Source organism: Salarias fasciatus, chromosome 15 (assembly GCF_902148845.1).
Source record: "Salarias fasciatus chromosome 15, fSalaFa1.1, whole genome shotgun sequence".
Taxonomy (NCBI): domain Eukaryota; kingdom Metazoa; phylum Chordata; class Actinopteri; order Blenniiformes; family Blenniidae; genus Salarias; species Salarias fasciatus.
Genome location: NC_043759.1, coordinates 14,337,547 through 14,360,065, shown reverse-complemented (window position 1 = coordinate 14,360,065; position 22,519 = coordinate 14,337,547). Strand labels below are relative to the sequence as shown.

The window sequence follows — 22,519 nt, the reverse complement described above, 5'->3', positions numbered from 1 at the left end:
TTCAAATGTTTTTAAGGTTATCTTTAAATATACATCAATGAGCTCCAAGTAACTACTTGATCTCAGCTTAAGCAAATCGCTATGATAATCCCTGGATCATGACACCCAATATTGGGTGCAAGTGAAGCAGCAAGAGGACGTTTTGGTTTGACCACTGCATCAGAGCATCTCCAAAAACTGCAGCTCTTGTGGGGTCCTAGTCAGTATCTATGAAAAGTGGTCAAAGGAGGGAAAAGCTGCAAGCTTGCCATGGCTCTGCTATGTGGCAGATGTAGAAGACAATCTCTTATTGCACAGATGGTTGCAGCCGTTAACTCTGGTTCACAGTTCTGTGCCGAATTCTTGTACATGAGGCATCAAAAGACCTACCACAGAAGTCAGGTAGTCTTAATGTAGTACCTGACCAGTGCATAGAAGAAACACAAATTGATTACATTAAAAGCAAGAAGCTAAACATTTGAGGTTGTGAAGATTAAGCCAAAGTCCCATAGGTGACGGAAGTAGCTGTAGTGTTTTTTTTTCCCCAGGTCACCCGAATGCACCACTTCCCAGTCAGCACTCACAGGTGAGCTGGATGAGCCCAATAAAGCCCAGCTGTTTATTCACTCTGGTTTCCCTCACTGAGAAGCAGACCTGTGTGCTTTTGGTTTTAACAATCCAACCATGAGCATTTCAGAGAAGAATGTGATTCGCTTCCACCTTGAATTACTTTATGGAATATCTGTGAAGAATGTTGAAAAGAAAAGTGACTGGAAGTTGATGGGTGGCACAAAGGTTTTTGGTGTGCCTCTGGAAAAAGCACCCCGGAGCTACATCCCTGAATTTGGACTGGTTCCATGGTAAGTAGATGCAGCAAGGGAACCTAATATTGCACATTGCAATAAAACTAGAATTTAAATGCTCTGTGTTGCAGCTTTTTGGTGGATGCCTGCTCTTTCCTCCTGGAGCGTGCTGGAACTGTGGGCCTCTTCAGAAAATCGGGGTCTCTTCCACGTATTAAGGCCCTCAGGGTAGGCCTGTTCAGAAAACTTTGCTCTAAACCCAAATTGGGAACCTGAGATTAAGAGCTTCATATTGAGATTAAGCTACAATGCATTCACAAATAACCAGGGAGTGGGAGAGTTCACTTCCAAGTGTGGGGAAAAAGCATCTGAATACTGTCAAATTAGGGGAGTGGGAACAGAGAAAATTTGAACATTACTCTGTTGTGGTCTGCTGAATATACTGAATCTGATAAGTGTTTCTAATTTTATTCATATTGATACCCAACTTCAACTCCTACCTGCAGGACAAGCTGAATGGCGGGGAGGGTTGTCTGGCCACAGCTCTGCCCTACGACGTGGCCACTGTCGTCAAGCAGTTCTGCAGGGAGCTGCCGCAGCCGCTGTTCCCCACCGAGCTGCACGCGTCTCTGCTGGAGGCTCAGGCCCTGCCCGGCCTGCAGGACAGGACGTCTGCGCTGCAGCTGCTGTCCTGTCTGCTGCCTGCCAGGAACGCCTCCTGTCTGTGCTACCTGTTCGACTTCCTCAACAAAGTATCTCAGAGGTGAGAAGCAATACAAGTAGGTATATAGTGCTGGGTGGAGGTGGGGAATCACAATTGCTCGCATCACTCTAAGTATCTTCACTGTTACATTTATACACTTTTCCTTCCTTGAAACTTTTGGTTTGCAGAGTTTTTTTTTTTTAGTTGAGAAGAATTTCAGTTGTATTTTTGTCTATTTTTTTGTTGGTTGTGGTTCAGAGATTTTGTAGAACGTAAACATTCTGTATTTCTCGGACAGATCTGCAGAGAACTTGATGACAAGCTCCAATCTTGCCACGATTTTTGCTCCCTGTCTTCTGCCTCCTCCAAACGAGACCGAAATGTCAGAGACGCGCCTTGAGCTCAGAGTCCTCATCTTACGCACCTTCATCGACAACCCTTGTCTGTTTGGTCAGTAAAGCTGATTCTCTGCTCTGGCAATGAATAGCAAAGTATTGTTTAACATCTGTCATGATCTGACCTTTAGGTGCGATTCCCAAAACCGTGAAGGACAACATGGAGTACCTGAAAGTGAATTATCCAGAAGGCTCTCAGTTCATAAGAGGAAGCAGAAAGAGGCACACGTTCAAAGGTACACGAATATCAGAGGTTTCCATGCATTTCATGGATATGCAACGACCAACAAATATGTTCCTTGTTAAATCTGTGCAGTCATACGATCAGTAAAGACAGAGACCCGGACTCATGGGAGGTCAAAGATCAAGAGTCCTGAGCCGAAGCAAGCCCAGGACTCCACCTCAGGAGACAAACCCCCCCTGAGGAGAAGCCTGGGCCTGGAGACTTTCCCCAACGTCAAGCTGTTCAGGATGTGTGCACACGATGCAGGTGAATGATGCGTGAGTAAATCAACGGGTTAATGTTTTACTTGGTGCAGAGTGCAACAAAATAAAGTGGTTTTCCCTGTCAAGGTGTGAGTTCAGGAACCGCTTCGTCGGACGATTTAAGTTCTGGCAAAAAGTCTGGCAAGATGCCACTTGAGAGACTTAAGAGGTAAATAATCAGCAGTTTAAATTTCAGGAGCGGATACAGGTGATGGAGGGAAAATCAATTTTCAATGCACTTAAACTTAGTGTGGGTATTCCAGTGTTTGACAATCAGTCGGATAAGTTGATTATCTTTATTCAAACACGGATTTATAAATGTTTGAATAGGTTTGATTTGGCTATTAACTTATTTTAGAGTATTGTTGACCTAAGTCACTGAGGTATGGATGTCTATCACAATAGGTGAATATATTTGATTTAAACATGTAATGGAATTGTAATCAAGACATGTTTCTCACATTCTTTTTCTCCATTTTCAGAGATTTGGGGTATTTTTACAGGTTGGCCAGAGGAGAGGTTGCAGAGAAGTCTCCTGCGCACGCCACTGAGGGGAAGCGCCCACTGTGGTGGCGTCGCATATCTCTGTAGTGCTTTTCTGCTTTTAAAGTGTTCATATTCTTTGCTTTTATCATGTTTTAATAAATTATTCATTTTGTATGGATTCTTTGCTGAGCAGTAGATGTTGCAGGCAAACGCAATTCACAAAGAAATGAGTCATGGTGTTTCCCTGGATTCACTTTTTGAATGAAAATGTCTGCATTTCATAAACTCACTAAAAACTCAGACATCCGTGACATTTTATTTTGAAGTGGCAAAGCTGACTATCTCTGTCACAGTTTTACATTTCGTTTGATTTTTAAAGCCATTGTGTTTTCACTTGCAGAATTTGTGCTTTTTTGAGACTAAATGCCTGGGGCAATAACATGAATACACCTGCCTTTGTCCATGTTATACACAACGGATGGAAACTGGCACAGATCATGTAATCGGTTTGTTGATGGCCGAATGAACAGAAAGGGCTGCTGCTAGTACTCTTCAAACGGTGTCTTTCTATTTTATATTTGATAGTTCAGAGCCAGAACAGTTATTTACTTGAGTAAAAGTACCTACACTTATTAAAGACTTAATGTCATTTATTTACCTTTAAATTTTTTCAGTTTGAGTGTAATTTGAGAATAGATTATATTATGGGACAGAAGTCATGAAAGACTTGAGCTCTTTTAAATACCAATGAAAGAAGTCAAACTTGTTAAACGATGGGGGAAAGTCACATCTAAAAACTAACACTGTAATCCTGGTATTTTTATTTTAGTGAAGATAATTAAAGATCCACTTTCAATCTATTGTGGCCTCAAGGGAAAACAAACTGATTAAAAGTTAAATTGATGTAGAATAAATATGGTAGTTTTTGCTTTGATTTTACAAATTTCACAAGATGCAACAGAAAAAAATTGAACTATGAAACTGAAGCCTCTTCAAAAAAAAAAAAAAAAAAGATTACTCCAAGTAATGCATGGAATAATGGAGACGTTCTCATTTCACTGCTCCACAGTGCTCTGTTTTCAGACGCACCCGGACCTCGGTGTGTGCATGCTGCTGGACACGTGGCACTCTGCATCCGCCAATGAGAAGATGGGATTTCGGTTTCCTAGCAACTGCATCCTGAATCGTGAATCGAGGCGCGTCTCATCCTCCAGCTCGGGTTGTGTAATGACCACCGGAAATTAAACACTTTCCTTCGCAATAAAAAGAAGGTTTGGACAATATAGAGCAGATCAGAAACCATATTTAAAATGATGCTTCATATATTTACATTTAATTAGTAAAAGTTAAAAATTTGTCCTGAAATGTGACCTTAATCTCGTTTTCAGTGTGTTTTTGTTCAAGATATTTTTAGTGTGGAAACCGGATATTTGCTGTCCTGATACAGCGTCTGCGGTCTGCAGGTCCCTACAGCTCTGAAAAGGTAAGGCGAAATTACCATAAAATCATATTTTTGATTAAAATAGTACAGTAATACCACGTACTACATCTATTAAAAACGTTTAAAATTTAATTTAGAGTATTTTTGCGGCGCTCCGTGCTATTTATAGGCCGTTCTGCTCGGCCTGAATGGCTCTGTTTACAGAGCAAGTGGCGCACTAAAGCCGCGGTCCATTTCGTGGACAATAGCTGCGCTTCTTGGTTTATTTGGAACACAAAGGCCTATTTTTCAGACCCTGTATTAAGGTTATGGATCTTTATTATCTAATGAAGCCGCCACGCGCCCGGGAGGGATCGTGTTGCGGTGTTTGCAGAGCATTACGCTCCCCCTCCGTCCATCCTCCTACAGTCTGGTTGTCTTCCTTCCTCCCTGCAGATGAGAGGAATGGGCCCGGCGCTGCGCTTGTCTCTGCTCGGCCTCCTGCTGTGCCTGCAGCTCGGCCGGGCCGCGGCCCGGAGCCCCCGCACGGTGGACCAGGTGTCCGAGGCCGACATCCAGCGCCTCCTGCACGGCGTCATGGAGCAGCTGGGCATCGCCCGGCCCCGCGTGGAGTATCCCGCCCATCAGGCCACCAACATCGTGGGGCCGCAGAGCATCCAGGGTATGCTGGCGTGTTTGTGTCTGTCAAATCACAAGTTTATTCACGTCTCGTCACTTATTTGAAATTTTATTCAATTAATTTCTTCTTTTGTACACTACTACGAGTGAATAAAAACTCAATTATTGTTAAGTTTTTGTCAGTAAATGAATATAATTGCTAACAGCCGTTTTTTTTTTCTATTTTACTTTCTCGATCTGCATATTTTAATATGAGATTTTGTGTTTTGTCCACCTCAGGTTGATATAATTACATTTTTAGAAAGTTTTACATTACACATTTCCAATTTTCAGAGAAATAATTTGATTTATACAGAAAATCCTCATATCAGTTTGTGAAATGCCCTCTAGTTACTGCTCTTTTGCATGTTTTTGCTGTAGCATTTTAAAGTTTGGTGTTTATTTAAATAACCTCTAAATAACCTCAAATAAATACCAAGAGTCTTGGTATTTATTCTCAATAATGAAGCACTCTACTTGACTGCAGAATACAACATAAAGCACATTTAATAAGCAACATGATTAGAAATGACTTTTTTCATGTAATTGAATAATACATTTTCGTGATTAAATTTAAATAGATGAATATGTAAAGGTATCACTTCCAGGCTGTTTAGAGCGGGAATTTGCTTGAAAGGAAGTTAGATTTTTAGATTATAGTTGTTTTTTTTTATTATTTCTGACTGCCAAATAGATGTAGACTCAAACCAAACCAATAGATTCATTTGCTATTGAACAATGGAAATGATCAAACCAAAACTTTTTCTGTGTGTTATTGCTCATGGGTCTTGCTGGTGTTGAATACTGACTGCAGTACCCCTTTCCTCCCACCAGGTGGGGCTCACGAGGGCCTGCAGCACCTGGGTCCTTATGGGAACATCCCTAACATTGTGGCTGAGCTGACAGGAGACAATGTCCCCAAAGACTTCAGTGACGACCACGGGTACCCAGACCCCCCAAACCCCTGTCCTCTGGGAAAGACGGGTACGAACTCTTCCTCTAACAATATGAATTCAGAGTTTTAATTATTCTGAAATACTAACCCTGACTTCCTCTCTGTTCTCCTCACAGCAGCAGATGGGTGTTTGGAAAATGCTCCCGACACAGCTGAGTTCAGCAGAGAGTTTCAAAAACACCAGCATCTGTTCGACCCAGAGCACGACTACCCGGCCCTGGCAAAGTGGGTGAGTGGCCAGCTTGATAATACCAGCCGTCTGGACGTCATTATCTTTTATGAGGTTTGATGAAAAAGCAACTGTTTGAAGTTTGGTGCAATTTTTTTTACTTTTTCCAAGTAAGAATATATTGCCAGAAAAATCCATCCAGCCATCCGTTATAAACCACTTAATCCCTGTTTGGGTGAAACTGGAGCTTTTTCTTGTGGCGGCAAAAGTGCACTTTTTTTTTCTACTCCAAGAGATGATTCAGATTGTTTTCTTTTAAACTTTGGGACACATGATGTTTACTCACTTGTTTTTCTTTTTTATCTGAAACTCACTGGTTCATTTATTGTGTGTTAATGTCAAAAAGTAAAGTAAAATCATCATAAATACAAATACTCAAGTACAGATACCCAACGAGACACAGGTGGAACATGCAAACTCCACACAGGAAGATAAACCCACGTCTGATCATTTTGCAGCAAGAGTGCAGGCTTGTTTGATTGGCTTCATTCTCAGGTTGTATTTCTGACTCGCGGATGATTTTATCAGGCTTTTTGTTGACTGTAATTTCTGAACAAGGAGTGAAGCTGTAAAACATCAATTTTATGTGATTGTTTATCTTATTATCTGCTTTTCTTTTTAGAACAAAGAGCGTTTGTACCAAAAACTGAAGGGAGGACCAAAGAGAAGAAAAAGGGTATAATGTTTCTCAGTTGTCTTTTGCCTTTTCCTGTGAGGGAGTTTTTTTTTTTTTTTTGAGAAACCACAATAGCAGTGTTGACATTAACCTTTGATTTATTGTCCGGACAAACTAAGTATCCCAGTATCCCCCTTTTTTTTTTTTTTTTAAATCCCTGTTTATTCAGATGTTTGTCATTTGTGTGCACATTAGCAGCACATACACACCAGTGACTTCCTGCCTCTCTCTGCAGAGCGTCAACCCGTACTTGATGGGCCAGCGGCTGGACAACGTGGTTGCCAAGAAATCCGTTCCCCACTTCTCTGAGGAGGACGAGGAGGAAGCACCGACCATCCCCGCCGTCAGCACATCTACAGCCTGAACTCCAGCAGCACACATGGAAATATCAAAACCACACGCTCGGAAGAAAGTTTCTAACACGTGAACTATCAGTGGGACTGCGACCTCAGCACCAAATCTTGCATGTTTTACTGTTTTGCAGCACACTGGTAGCCCAGATCTCAGTCATCAATTAGACACAACTTGCTGTGTTTGCTCTTGCTGTCTTTTTATTATTCATGTATAATTTTAGAATTAAAAGAATAATTAGACCCCCAAGTGTCAAATTTAAATTAAGGGCATGAAACTTGACTGAAGATATGTTACTTATTGTTTCTTAAAATCCAAAATTCAGAATTGCCTAGTTTACCCCCTTTTACAGGGGTCAACAAAGTAAGTCATTACGAGTTTGCGAAGTGGAATTGGTTGGTTTTTATGACGGCTGAACTTCATTCCACAACCAGGACTCGAACTTGGCTCCCTCAAGTCAAGACTTAACACGATGCCATCAATACATTACATTTTTAATTGAGATGTGACTGTTATGCTGTAGGTGTTGATGGAGAAAATAAGATCCAGCCTTCTTTAAGAGGAAAAAGTGATTTCTTCATTATTTTTTCCAATTTAAATTAAAATACAGTCAAACTGCCTGAGATTCAACACTGGAAAACATGGTGTTAAATACGTGGTCGTGTACAGTATATCTATAAAACTTGTTATATTAGAAAGAGGTTGTATAAAGATGAGACCAGAGAGAATATTAAAGTTATGATTCACGACTGTACAGAGAGTTGTTTACTCGCACACCTTTTAATTTCGTATTTTGCAATATACAAATCACATGTGTCTTGAAGCAAACGATTGACTTTAACCATGTTTCACACAGCTGTTGCGAATAATAACTGCCATTCTACTTGAGGGTAGCCTGGCAGATGTGGTGCAGCTTTTTGTCACTAGTATCTTGACTTTTAGGCGCTGCAGTAATCATGAGTGTGCTCAGGACGCAGCGCTTATCTCGACTCTCATCATCCTGTCAGCAATGTTTGTGTTCTGTTTTTGTTCTGTAAAGTAAAAATAAACGATTTATCTGCATTGATAAAGTTTGGAGGAGGTCTTTTTTTTCCCCACTTTTTTTTCCTCAGACATAAAAAGTGAGGTTGGAGATTTTGGGGGCGTGTTCTGCCAAAGCTCAGACAGTTCGGAAAACCCCTCATTGAGTGGTTCATAAAGCCACAACCAGAGACTGGAGGCTCAGAGGAAACTCTCACCTGTCTGGCTGGAATAACTCATTTTGTTTGGGGGATACAAAACAACAATCAGGTAACATAATTTGTTGCAAATTGCTGCGTATTTGTGGGTAATTAGACATAAAAGAAGGATTTTTGGTGCGTAAAAACTGTGCGTAAAATGCAAAACTGACGTTGTTCATTGTTATTTTTCTTCTCCTCTCCAGCTCCAACCATGCGTCCAGTATTGATAATCTCCCTGGTTGTGGTTTTGCTGCTAAAGGAGCTGAACTGTACGGACACCGGAGCTTTTCAAAGCTCCTTCCCTCACCCGAACAAGTACAACCCGAATGAGTCGGAGCGCTGCGCGCAGCCGCCCCTCAGCGGCCTCCTCTCCCGCGGGACGGGACCCGGGCCCTCCACGGACGAGGTGCTGGAGTCCAGCCAGGAGGCGCTGCACGTGACGGAGCGCCGCTACCTGCGGCTGGACTGGTGCAAGACGCAGCCGCTGAAGCAGACCATCCGCGAGGAGGGCTGCCTGAGCCGCGCCATCATCAACCGCTTCTGCTACGGCCAGTGCAACTCCTTCTACATCCCGAGGCACGTGTACCAGGACGGCGGCGCCTTCCAGTCCTGCTCCGCCTGCAAGCCCAAGACCTTCAGCACCGTCACCTACACCCTGTTCTGCCCGGGACAGACGCCCAGCACGAGGAGGAAGCGGGTCCAGCGCGTGAAGCAGTGCCGCTGCACCACTATAGACGCGGATTAGGCTCCAAGCTGGACATCATTTGGGAATATCATTTTCCATGGAGACTCCAAAAGGAAAACGACATAATATGAGTATAAAGAACTTGCCTGAGCCTTTTTTTTTTTTTTTTTTTTGTAATTAAAGCGATGGAGAGAAGACTTTGAACAACTTTCCCTCTTAAATGCTCGTCTACAAGTAAAGATCATCAATCATTCTTTTTTCATTTTTTTGTGCTAAATCATTTTGGATGCACAAAAAATCTTATAAAAGCACTGAGTACCAGTGAAATGCATTGTAAAATAATCCACATAATCCACATACACACAGGCTGATAGGTGTACTCAGCCTCTAAGAAAGGTCAAAGGTTGTCTTGTTTCCACTGTGTGGGATGAAGCTCAAGGCTTGGGCATATTTTATTTTATTTTTTTATTTTTTTGTCTTTATTGCAACCTGCACTGCTAAATGCCACACGACTTTGCAACTGTGTACAATTTGTGTAAGATTGTGTCTCATTATGTGGCTTGTAAATAAAACAGCATTCAGTCTTTTCCATTACATCTGTGTGATCTACAGTGATTTTATTTGTGGAAAAACACTAAACAAAACATTAGACTTTACATATCATAATGAATCTGAATGCAAAGTGAGAATCTATTCACAAATGAATGTTTCAAATCTACAGAGTTCAGACACATTTCAGGTAACACGTATTATTACATGGAGCTTTGTGCTGTTTGAATGTCAGCACTCAGTGAAGGTGTGATAGATGCCTCTTGTCCTCAGTGGAGTTTGGTTGGAATCCTGCTCCGTAACCAGTTTGATCCGGCGTGATGGCGTAGGGGTTATGTCGAAGATAAACTGGCTTCTTTCTGACGCAGTCGCTCTTTCTGTTGGGAGATGAAACAGCAGAAAATGACGAAACACATAAATTCAAGCAGGGTAGACAAGATTCATTAGATCACATTATATGGACTATTGTCTGGTCATACAGCGATGAGGCTTTACTGTTTGTTTGAGCACAACCCTGCGAGTCGATTAGTAAATTTAAGTTCTAAAGTAAAATGCAGGCACAGCCCCTGATGTCAAAAGTGCATCCTCAGTAAATAGAATGGAAAAGGCTTTACCAGGCTGTTGGCGTTGATCTTTCTTGTCTCTACTTTCTTCTCTCCAGTGATCCTCTTCACTGACTGCTGAGCCTCTTTTAACCTGAGAGGGAGCTTCGTGTTAATTGGTTTGATTTAAGAGGAACATATAGCAAATTTAGGAAATACAACAGACCAACAAATTTCACAAATCACATGAATCTTGCTAACAGGCTAAGCTGACTGGATCCCACACATTCCTACATTATGCTTTACCAGGTGAAATGAAAGCTTAAGCTAAATAATTCCCAATTAATGTGACTGACCTTTCTTTAGAGATGTTCTTGTTCTCTCTCTTCCACCTGACTTTGAAGTCAGCGCAAAACTCAAACCAGAGCATGAAGAAATGAGTGGCTGTCACCTCTGTTTCTCCAGTCCTGGGCCTCAGTCCAAAGTAAAGAACCAAGTCCTGAAAACTGAAAGGGAGCCATAAAAAAAACAAGGATGAGAAATCACCCAAAAACAAGCACATAAAATCCCCAGGATTACAAAAAGTGTAATAAAATCACCAAACAGGTTTTGTATTATATAGAATAGATACAAAAGTGACTGAAAATTGTTGAAAAAAACAACAGAGGCCATCCAAAATACAAATAAAAGACAGAACTGGGATGCAAAAAGAGGTCAAAAAGAAGCATATGCATAATGAAATCAAATCACATTTTGTTTATAAAGCACTTTACATAGCACAAAGTACTTTACAGGTTAAAAACACAATGAGATTAAAAATCAAAACACCCCACCTCCTTTACACACACACACACACCCTCATCACACCTGCTGGCACATGCACACACACACACCCAAACACAGAAACCTCCCACCCATTAAAGTGATTAATGATGTCCAGCTTCCCATTTATATCAATATATGAACATTTAAAAGAATGGCGAGGTTTAATTCTCACACCTTTTCTGTGTTGTCATCAGCTGATAGGATCCTTCAGCGTGCTCTTTCCGTGCTGCAAAAAAAACAAAAAAACCAAAAAACAAAAAAACAGACAGGAAAAATGTTTAGTTGTTGCCAGACTCCCCAGAAAAACACACAGATTATATGCTGAACAAGCACGATCCCAAAGGAGAGTCTGTTGATTTAATACACGTAGCGACACAATGAGAACCTCTTGTATAGATGATGACCTTGTCTGATGGAGCCAGACAATCATTTGGTCTCTTCAAAACAGCAATTACACAGTCAGTTATTCAACAATGGAGCCATTCTTGTTGCCACTTTCAAACGGCAAAGCCATTATGACAAAAAACAGGTATGCCACTTATCATCTGAGTCTGTCTCTCTGTAATGTTTTGGGAGTCTGCTTCAGACCCTTCTTCATTATTATGCTGTTTTTGCTGCAACTTTAGACCCACTGTTGAAATATTTTGGGAGAAAAACACACATTCGCACGTGAAAATCAGCTACAGTTGTGATGATCATGTCAAAAGCACATTCGAAAGTATTTTATTTCACGTTTGGTACATTTTAGGAGAAAATATGGACTCAGATTAACGTCACATGTTTAAAATCACGAGTAAAAAGCTGAATAAATGTTGACGTTTGAAGGTTTTATGCCGCAGAAAATCTCATGAGAAACAGGAGACTCTTGGGTTGGAGTTGGATGAGTGTGTTTTCGCAGTGACAAATTGTTTTTCTGTCTCAGGGAGGAGTCAGTCAGTCACTGCCAAATCTGTGTGATCCCTATCTGAGTGTCTCGTCTTTACTCTGAATCCAACCCATCGCTCTTACGCACACAAAGGCACTCCATTACCAAAGAGCATGTTCTATCAAAAAAGAAAAAGAAAACAAGGCAGTTTCAACCAAAAAGCAGAAAATTATGAAAAAAAAGGACATAAAGCAATGAAAACATTAGAAGTTGTGTAAAACTGAAGGAGTTATTATAGAACTTTAAAGCTAATAGAAACACAAAACAAGGCAGAATATAAGAAAATATATTGACAAGATATGAAAACACAAGTGTGAAACTATGATTAAATTGCCATTTAGAGACAAAAAGGGCAAAAAAAAAAAAAAAGGTTTCCAAACACACAAAAACTGTAAATAACAAAGAAAGGTAAAGGTAAACAAAGTCAAAATCACCAAAAAGACACAGGAAATGACAGAAATCAGAGAACAATATGAAGTTGTCAATAGTTGTTGAAGCTGGACAGACAACTGAAGTAGATTTTGATCAGTAAGTTCCTAGAGTATTAAATATAAATAGAATCATCATCATCATTGCCATCATGAGCCGGCGATGAACCAGTAAAGACTCATATTGTCACATTAGGAAGGTGCTGTTATGTAAAATAAAATATATACTGTATTTATATATCATTCAGAAAGAAATACAGTTGCTGCACTGTTTTGCCTTTTGAATTTGTGGTTGTGTTGTTATTGGAAGTTAAAAAAAAAGAAGTCATGCAGCTGCTCAGTTGTGTTTAAATGGAGGTTACTCACCACTGAGAGCAAAAGCCTCCATCTTGTCCTTGAAAGGCTGCAGGTGCTCCTCAGGAGACTCAGAGCAAACTCTCTGGACGTCTTTTTCACACTCTGAAAATAAGAGAAAACACGTTTTTGGATCAATCAGAGAAGAAAAGCCTCAACATGAAAGTTGGAGGATAGTTGAGGCCTTTGTGTGTAAATAGATTTGAATAGTCGAGTATTCATGGATGAAACAACACCTCCACCAAACGCCATGGCTCAATCTGCTCTACTGACAGATAAATCTGGGAACATAGAGTGATTACAACATAATTAAGCTCCATTTTTGTTCAACTTCTGTGTCAAATCCAACACCAAGACACCACAGAAAAGGAGTTCTGGTTTGAACTAGCGCCACCTGTGCCTGATCAGGCGGTTATCGGCCCCACTTCCTCTTCAGATACCACTTATTGAGATTCACCCGGAGATGGCGACTGCCCGCTCCTGCTCTCCCCGTTTCTCAGCCAGTCTGCGGCTCCACGCCGCTCTGCATCCAATCAGTGGATCAGAGGAGCCAGTCTGCGGAGCCAGTCATAATAGAGGCTGCGGAGGGAGCCGAGCCCCGGCCCCCCTACCCCGATGGTTGATCAACATCTCCCAGATAAGATTACAAAAGAATACTGTTTTCAGTGGGGATTTGTGTAAACTGTGGAGGCGGGTATCTCCCCCTGCATTGTGCGGGGAGCCTTTCTTTCCTTTTGTGCCAGACAGAAGTTTGCTTATTTCAGACTGAAGAGGGTTATTGACCTCCACATAAACACAGTCAGATGATGAAGAGATGTGAAGCTGCAATTACACAAACTGCACTGAAGCAATGATTTCAGGTTTTCTGGATCTTTTTTCAATGATACGTTCAAACTGGTCAGCTAGGCCCTGTAATCACTCATGAATCGAATACTGTTGCATATGAATGTTGCATGCGTTGACTTACTTCTTTTTTTAAAGAGGCTGCTGTTTTATTTTGGGTCTAAAAACGTCACGTGTGTCCACTCTGATGGCCAGCAGAGTTAATGAACGTTACTCCATGAACATCAAAGTACCGATCTGAGGTCAAATGTAAACTGGAGGCTTTGTTCAAGGATCAAAATATGAATCTTCATCATCAGGCAAGGCTACACTGTCGTGTAGTGGTCAGCTCTAACAAGAATATCAACAGTTAGAGTCTGGGCTTCAGAGCCCCTCCGAGCTTTGCCAGGGTACTCCGAGATGCATTAATCATGAGGAATTCAGCTCTACAATTGTTCCAGACTTTCATTAATTGCTCAATCCCCCGTTCTACAGCTTGATAAGTCGGTCAAGAATATGAAACACGAGTGATATTCAAAAGTGTAAGAAGAATGTTGAAAAAACTGAGTTCTGGTTTGAACTCACATTGCTAAAACTAATGTTGACAGTGGAAAATGAAGACGTCATATGCATGGAACTCTCTTTATAAAGAGAATGATGACCAAAAACAGAAAAAGAAGAAAAAAACAGACGAATGAATAAATACACTAATTGAACAATTGCATGGTTTCCTTGAGCTGAATGTCAGAAATGTGAAATGGTGAGATCCAGTGAAGAGAGGAATCTGCTGTTTCCAGGAACCACACTGACGACTTGAGGAAAATGAATCCAGGACTAACAGAAATAACACAAACCGACGAGATAGAAAAACACAGGGAGAGTGAAAAATATCAAAAGCCAAGTTTCTCTCAAGCATGGGGGCAGTTCAAATGAGCAGGGCTAGAGGAACCTGCGACGGGCGATCCAGATTGCACGGTGGTTTGGGCGGACGATAAGACGGAGCTGTGTTGAGAGGGAAAGAAAGCTATCTGTGGCACACATCTGGAGGCCACACTGGAGCCTAGGTGATACGGCCAGGCGAGGTTAAGGATCCGTGCATCTCTGCAGAGATACCCCAGATACTGGAGGTCTGGAGATTACATAAGAGGGAAGCCATGGCCTCCCTGCGCCGGCGACACGGGCACAAAGGCACAATGATGGGAGATCTGATGGGCAGGAGGATTAGACGCTGGATCAGAAAGGCGCCAGGCCAGTATCAGCAGCGAGACTCCTGCAAGTCTCAGAATACACACACACACACACACACACACACACGCAATGAAACACATGCAGAGCCGCATGTGTAGATGGGGACAACACAATGCACCGACTCACAATCACACACATGTACAGTAAAGCATTGTCCCGGGGCTGACTTTTAACACGCCGAATGGCGTCACATGGCACGCTCAGGGAGAGGAGAGAGCAAAGCAAGGAGGATAAGAGACGAGAGGAAATGCTTTGTTCTGCAGCTTCAGTGAACGCGAGCTTGGCCACAGAGGCAGGCCTGAGTATAAACAGCTCCTCAATGGTCGGGGCCATTGGTGGGAAACCAGGGTGGCGAGTTTTCGGCGGAGGAGGGGAGGGACAGCCTGAGGAAAAGCGATGCCAGACCGGGCCGTGCAACGCGAGTCGCGGTGATAGAGTTTCACAGGCCGGCTTACTTATTCAAACAAAAACACACACAACAAAATGACCACAGGTTGAGACGACTCTGTCTGCGCGGAGGAGACGGCCTGCAGCGGGGAACGTGTGAGCCATAAAGGCAGGGGAGGCGTTTGTTGACGGTCCAGAGGCGTCACGTACTTGACAGGTCTCGCCCGAGCTGATCGAGATCCCTGCTGAGGTCTTCAAACTTGACCTGGGCTGCCAGGAAGACGTCCTGCGGTTCAGGAAGTGGGAACGCGCTCTTGTCGGTGCCGGCGTTCTGGAGAAAAATCAAAACACTGAAGTCATTTAGATGTAGGAGCTGGAACACCTGCAACTTTTACACTGCTGAAGGGATGATTGATCCTATAACAACATTAAAACAGGTATCAAATTATACCAATTTCTTTATTATGATATTAAATGAATAAAATTAAGCTATTAAAAAATACCTTGTCCACATTGTGAAGGTAGTATGACACCACAAAGTCCACGAGGCTGATCCGATTGTCCTGAGAGGAAAAAAAATCAAATAAAATATGCTTTAATGCTTAAACTGTTGAATGAAATGTAATTTATCGAGTTAGATAATTCTGCAAAGTCACTCTGGTGACATGTTTTTATGATGAACGTTATCGAATTAAACATATTTATTCTACGTTGTTACTCTTTTGACACACAAAAAGATGCTGCAACATGAATTTTTAACAAATATAATTCAGCTTTCTGGATGTTTTATCCAGGTGACGGTATCGTCTCCTCATCAGCAGGTCAGTTTTCAGTTTCCTCACCCTGCTCTTCACATCCTTGAGCTTTGGGAGGATTTCCAGGCCGAAGCCGTCAGCTTGACCTCTGACCCTGCTGCCTCCGTTCATGTGGTTCCCCAGAGCCAGCACCAGTCCCATCACCTCCCTCACGCTCTTGCCCTCCAGCAGGGCCTGACAAAGCATAAGTTTTTAAGCCTCATACACAGACACGGTATTGTCAGAGTTTGCTGTGCGCTGCCAAACCGACCTTGGAGACGAACGAGACCGTGTTGAGTTTGCGTTGAATGGTGGCAATCCCGTCGAGGAACGCTGACTGGAAGATGATGCAGCGCGCTCTGCCTGCGAAGTCTGGGATCTGAGAGAGCTCATACAGAAACCTGCGGCACAGTGACGTTAATCAGCAAGAATCCGTGGACATGGCATCTTTAAACCTGACTCCAGATAGAGATACTGACTGTTCGGGTTTGTCCAGCAGCTTGACGTCCTCCTCCTCCGACGTCTCGTAGTGTTTTTTGATCCTCTCCAGCTCCTCTGGCTGGGCCCTCTGTCACACAGTAACACTCAACCGTTCAATAAGGGCTTAACAAATGGAATTTGAAATAAAATTAGGAGACTCACATTTTCATAGAGCGCTTCAATCGCCTCCAGGTCCACCACTGAGTGATCCACTGCCAGCACAGCTTGAAGTGTAAATGAGGGAGTTACAACAAAGCACACTCAGGAAATGTACGTCGTGTTTAACACTTTGCTCTCACCTTGCTGAATATCTTTCATCTCCAGGTGGAGGCTGGATATGAGGATGCCGACGGCCTGCGATCGCTTACCATCCAGCAGCTTAATGATCTACACACACACACACACACACACACACACACACACACACACACACACACACACACAGAGTTATAATGGTAATGTAGACCAAAAAAACACCTAAAAAAGAAAGTAACAAAGTAATTTTGCACTTCACTGTTGATACATTTCTAACCACAGTTTTCATGTTTGGGTTTTCCTGCATTCTCATGCTGTGTTTTGATTTATCCTGATTTACAACGAGACAAAAACGCCTATTCTGAAGTTGATAAGTTGTGTAGTGGGAACATTGTCCTCTCTGTTGTGTAGAACTCAGTAGAACACAATGACAGCAGCCCCCTCTAGTGGACAAATGAAACACTGCCGTCACCTGCAGGGATGCTTCCAGAAGCTGCTTTATGCTGAACATGATTTTTAAGTCAGATCCTCACCTTCTTGGCTTTGGTTTTCTTCTCGTAGGCCTCTGCCAGCGGCTTCCTTTTGGTCTGTGTTGCAGTTTTTGCGAAGAGATCCTCAAACTTACTGGTATCAATTATGTCTGGCTCCTCTAAAACATTCCACAGTGTGTTGTTGCTGAGGAGGTAAGAAAAACACATTCTTTACTGAGAAAAAAAAAGAAAAGATTTTGATATATTGAGAATGACAAAAACAGCGAAGTTCGGATGGAATGTTGATGAATATGTTGAAATGATTTCTACTTTCAGCTGTTTGCAAGACATTGAAAGACTTAAAATCAAACTGTAGCTCAAAATATTTGGATATTTTATAGTACAGCAAACTGAATGCCATGGTTGACATTACCATAATGCTTTTTTTTTTTTTTTAAAGTGTATTACTGGTAGTTAAAATGTTATAATTGCAGGAATAACTTTTCAGCTCTCCCTGAGCAAACAGAACCTACTTGTTGTCCTGAATCTGGATCCTGGTCCAGTAAAGAGTCTTCATGGGTTTGGAAGGCTTCACTGCTGCTTTCCTGGGAGGCTTCTCCACCGTGTAACTCCCAAACGAAGGAGGCGGTGGAGGAGGAGGCGCTGAGCCTGGCATGGGTGGAGGAGGTGGCGGTGGAGGGCAGCCGTTGGATGCTTGTTTTAGATTCAGTGATGAGCACGGTGGAGGTGGAGGAGGAGGAGGAGGAGGAGGAGGAGGGGGGAGAGGGTTTGGTTGGACTGCTGACGTCGTCTCTGAGGAGGCTGGCGGATGCTGCGATGGAGGTGGTGAGCATGAAGGAGGAGGAGGTTGAAATGAGGAAACAGGAGAGGTGGAGGTGGAGGTCAGTCCGTCGTCTCTCTGACCGGCCAGGCCGAGGCCGATGGAGGTCAGGTCCAGCTTATTGGGCGTCGCCTGTTCTTGCTGAGGACTGCTGCAGGGCCCCGCTACACCCTCAACACCTTCAGGAGTTTTGACAAAAGTCTCTCTGTCCGTCTGGATGCAGACCGTGCGAAACGATTTGTGAAGACAGTCGTCCACCGTGGAGACGGAGACGTCTCGGAGCTCCCCTCGACGGTGCGTCCCGACTTGCGAGAACGTGGCCTGCAGCTCGGCCAGAGCCTCCTCCAGGCGGGTGACATTGTCTTCATTTTCCACCTTCAGCCTGGAGAGTTTCTGGCTGTAATCCTCCTGGAAATAATGGTGGAGGATTATTGTAGCTTATCAGGAGAGACACAACAATGTTTCTTTTTTTCCTAAAATTTCTGATAAAATTAAGGCATTTCATTCCAAAACATAAAATGTTCACCATGTGGATGAAAAGAGAAAACTGAGAAAATCCACAAAGGAAATCTGCAGTGAAGTCCTTTGTATATCAATTAAAGAAATTAGAAGGGATAGAAGGGTTTTCAGGAGGAAATATAAATGATGCAGTGTATGAATTATAATTATTAACTATTATTTCAATAGCGTATATATGTATAGCTGTAGGTAAAGTTCTTACCTGTAACTTCTGGAGCTCCTCTTTGCATTCTCTCTTCAGCTGCAGCAGAGCAGCCTGGTGCTCTACGAAGAAACAGAGAAGAGAAAATAAATCAAAAGGTTGAAATTGTTGACTCTTACAGATATCTTGGCATTGTGTTTCACTCACACCTTCAATCTGACACAAACACTGAGCTGACTGCAAAGTGGGGTCAACAAAGAATTCACCCAATTTATTTTTAACCGTTGTTTTATTGAAAGCCTTTCGACGTTTTCCTTTGCCTACTGGTATAATGGACGGTCTGTGAAAGACAAGAACGGCTGAAATAACATCATCAAAGGATTTGTGCACAATCTGTGACGAACAAGCAGCTGGAAATGCCGAAAGAATCATCAGGCAACCGGACCGAGTTCTCTTTTCTGCCATCAGGCAGAAGTTACAATGAAACACAGTTGCTACTCAAAGTTCTTTGTTCCCTCCTGCTATCAGGATTCTGCACACCCACTTTAAATGATTTTAAAATGACCTCTGAGTGATTTTATTGAGAGGACACATTTTTTTATTGTTTAATTTACAGTTTTTATTACTGTCCTTAATGGTTCTTTTTATGGTTTTGTACAGCCTTGTTATCTTATGTGTTTATCTTCTATCGCGTTTGGTTTTATTATACTGTTCAGACGTCTCCCTCTGCCCCGTATGTAAAGTTAAAAGTGTTTCCTGAAAAGATGGATGTATTAATTGTTTCCATTATTGATTACTCATTTGAGTTGTGCATGAGGGCTACGAATGAATCACCGCTTATGGGCTAAATAAAGTTTTCTGAACTGACCTGAATTAAGCCAATACAGCGACTGCACTGCGCATTAATCTGTTCGACCTGAAGATGGTGATAGAGCCTCAAATAAAACCAGGAACACAGCGGCACAACTGTCAGGAGGTAAAACAGGATGGATCTGAATGAATCTGGTTAAACTAAGTGTGTTTGATAGTGTGTGAATACATTTACTGTCACTTCTTTGACAGCGCAGGAGTTTTTTCCATTGAAAATCAGATTAATGAAAAGATCACAAAGCTTATAGTGGTGAGCACCTTGACATCATGCTGTGAATGTGATGGGTTTGACTCTGGGTCTTTTTGTAATGGAACATATTCCTTATTTTCTATATTACTAGATGACAAAAACACACAAAAAGACAACAGATGGGTGTGCAGTCAAGCACATGCTTTCAAATACAGTAGGTGGAGTTAGATAGTTTGTGGACACTTCAGGTGGAGTTTGTATTTACTTTTGATTAAACAATTCAAATAAAATCCACCAGTATCCCAGAGCAAACACATTCTCAAAAATTCAGTGTGAAGCATCTCAAATAGCGTTAATTGAAACTTCGAGCTTTGCTGCTTTAGATGAGCCATGTAGGCATAATGAGAATAAATGAGTGGTTTACTGTAAATAGGCATAACAATATCAGAGTGAAGGTCTGTGAGTCTCAAAGGAGTCACAGACTAATGCCAACAAAACCCATTTTATTATGAATTAGCAGCGTTCGTACCTGCTTCGGTGTACTTCAGTCCAACCTTTTCTTCCTTCAGAGGAGGCCAGACAGCTTGCAGGCGTCCAGGAGTCCGTTCCTCTCCGTCTCCTGGAGTGGATGCCCCCGACTATCCAGAAACAAATAATATCAACTTCAACTTCATGAAAAGACATTTTGCATTATTAGCTGGAGGATCTGATTCGGCTCATTTCTATGATTCGTTTCCCAGTGAAATCAGGGTGAAGAACTAATATTAAATCATATATTTGATGCTGTTGGAGTAATAATTTGATGCATACTTTGGCGTCAGAAGGTTCTTCCCTTTCTGCTGTCTTACTGGAGGGTTTCTCAAAGAGAGCCCGCAGAACGGCATTATCGGCCTTTATCTTCTTCCTCACTGCTTGTAGATCAATTTTATCAGCTGGATCTTTCTTTAGAGGCTTCGGGGTGAAAAAGGCCTTGAAGGCATCAAAGGCCGCCTCTGCGCTGGACAGTTTTGTGGATTCGATAAACTTTGAAACTTCTGCGTCGTCTTCTGTTTCAAGCTCTTTCTTCTCCCAGCTCTCTTCTTTCCCGTCGGCTCTGGTCTCGTCCCGGTCCCCCTCCGTCTCCAGCTTCCTCCTCTCTTCTTTCTCGTCTTCTCTCTTTTCGCGACCGAGAAACTGGGAGATCTGGTTCAGGAAGTCATGAGAGGGCGTTCTGATCTTGGTCAGGGTGTCGTGCTCGGGCCCGACGACCCCCTTCCTGAGGACCCTCAGGCCGCTGAACAGAGCCGGGAGCTGGATCTGCCTGTCCGCGGGCGTCCCGGGCGAGAAGGTGGCTCTGCTTAAGGAGGATCCAGGCGGAGGGTTGTGAGCACGGTCCAGATTTGGAATGATAGTATTTGGTGTGTCATCGATAGAGCGTGGATATCCGCTCTCCTGCCCGTCAATAACTGCATCCGCCCTGTCTTCTCCATCTCCTGTCAAACTCAGAGCTGTGACATGTTTGGACGCAGATGTACTGTTTTCAGATTCCACCTCCACACAGGAAGCACTGGGGAGAAAATCCTCATCACATTCAACAATTCCGCTGCAACTTTTTACATTCACGTCGGTTGTTTCAGTGTCACGCTGCAAAACACTTACTTGTGCAACACAATCACAGCCTACACTCATGCAGTCAGTTACGCTGTGTGGACATTTTGGCTGCAGATGTTCGCTTTCACCCAGTGAGCTCTCTAACATTTCATAACCCTCATTGCTGCAAATATGGTGTTTCTGTTCACCGGGCTTGTTGAGCAGGTCGCAATTTTGCACAAAATGAAGTTTCTCTGAGACAGATTGAGCATTTACAGGCCTGCTTTTCTGCTCGGTTAGGTCAGCACAGTTCCTCTCCTCCTCTGCTGCGTCCGACTCGTTTCCTGTCCTATTCAAGCTCAAACGTTCTGTTGAGATTGGAGCGTTTTCTCCTTCATGAGGCAATATAACATAAGGCAAAGAGTCTCTTGAATGTTTCAGAGCATCTTGTATATTCATGCCTACACTCGGTTCTTCTGGCATTACATCCTCAGTTTGCTCCTCTGAGAAGCTCCTGTAATGTTTCAGAATTGCTTTTGGCCGCTCCATTTGCAAACCGTGTTCCTTGACAGTTCCTCGACCTCTGTAAACACTAGACACTGTTTGCTCTGCTCATATCTCAGACTTAGAATGAAAGAAGAAAAGCCACAAAGGAAAAACAATTAGCATTTAAGTGACATGCATAACCATGAGTTCGACTGCCGTGCAGTGTAAGCGTATTATAAATATCTAATTCAGTAAAGTATCATCATGTCTGAAAATCCAACCTGTCTGCGCTCCAGTTTGTCGAAAGAAACAGATTTATCCTTTCAGTGGCTCGACATGCTCGCCATGTCTTACCAGAGAGGAAAATTCCCAAGCCTAAAACTGAAGGCAGCAGTTAGTCACTCACAGCAGCCAATTACAGCAGTGAAATCCACAAAGTCATGGAAAAGTGAAGGTTTCCATGCCCACTTCAGAGGCTCTGTCTGCCGTGACTCAGCCCCGGCCACGGTTCAAGTCAAATCCAAGTTCCAGCTTTACCGTCTTATTTCGGGCTGAGTTTCCCTCTGGCTCTTCTTTACCTGCTGTTGCATTTCACCGGACAGCATCTCGCACGTCATTCTGCAGACTGTCACGCAGTAATTGGGAGCAGATGGCGTCTCCAGCCACAGTTTCTGACAACACCCTGACATCCGTGAGGAGGCCACCCAGACCAGATGGAGGATCGCCACACCCAGGGCTGAAGGAGGGCAAACAGGGA

General features: G+C 42.8%; 4 protein-coding genes across 4 annotated transcripts; 3 read left to right on the top strand and 1 right to left on the bottom strand.

The window, feature by feature from the left end:
• Window positions 1–536: 536 nt before the first annotated feature.
• Window positions 537–2,378, top strand: LOC115402309 (rho GTPase-activating protein 11B-like). Its single transcript, XM_030110820.1, has 6 exons — window positions 537–565; window positions 914–1,010; window positions 1,289–1,545; window positions 1,784–1,935; window positions 2,012–2,116; window positions 2,209–2,378. Exons 1-6 carry the CDS (start codon window positions 537–539, stop codon window positions 2,376–2,378), a joined length of 810 nt encoding a protein of 269 aa, XP_029966680.1.
• Window positions 2,379–4,294: 1,916 nt separating this feature from the next.
• Window positions 4,295–8,227, top strand: scg5 (secretogranin V). The gene is made up of 6 exons (XM_030111054.1): window positions 4,295–4,335; window positions 4,729–4,954; window positions 5,785–5,934; window positions 6,022–6,134; window positions 6,757–6,810; window positions 7,046–8,227. Exons 2-6 carry the CDS (start codon window positions 4,729–4,731, stop codon window positions 7,172–7,174), a joined length of 672 nt encoding a protein of 223 aa, XP_029966914.1. The 5' UTR covers window positions 4,295–4,335; the 3' UTR covers window positions 7,175–8,227.
• Window positions 8,228–8,294: 67 nt separating this feature from the next.
• grem1a (gremlin 1a, DAN family BMP antagonist) lies at window positions 8,295–9,660 on the top strand. Its single transcript, XM_030111055.1, has 2 exons — window positions 8,295–8,451; window positions 8,585–9,660. The coding sequence occupies exon 2, from the start codon at window positions 8,593–8,595 to the stop codon at window positions 9,124–9,126; it is 534 nt and encodes a 177-aa protein (XP_029966915.1). The 5' UTR covers window positions 8,295–8,451; window positions 8,585–8,592; the 3' UTR covers window positions 9,127–9,660.
• Window positions 9,633–22,505, bottom strand: fmn1 (formin 1). The gene is made up of 17 exons (XM_030111051.1): window positions 22,341–22,505; window positions 20,237–20,345; window positions 18,708–18,769; window positions 17,679–18,394; window positions 17,209–17,350; window positions 16,720–16,807; window positions 16,583–16,644; window positions 16,420–16,508; window positions 16,212–16,341; window positions 15,989–16,135; window positions 15,650–15,709; window positions 15,357–15,477; window positions 12,702–12,794; window positions 11,157–11,208; window positions 10,514–10,663; window positions 10,230–10,311; window positions 9,633–9,992 (listed from the first exon to the last, which is right to left on the bottom strand). Exons 1-17 carry the CDS (start codon window positions 22,449–22,451, stop codon window positions 9,948–9,950), a joined length of 2,259 nt encoding a protein of 752 aa, XP_029966911.1. The 5' UTR covers window positions 22,452–22,505; the 3' UTR covers window positions 9,633–9,947.
• Window positions 22,506–22,519: the final 14 nt, after the last annotated feature.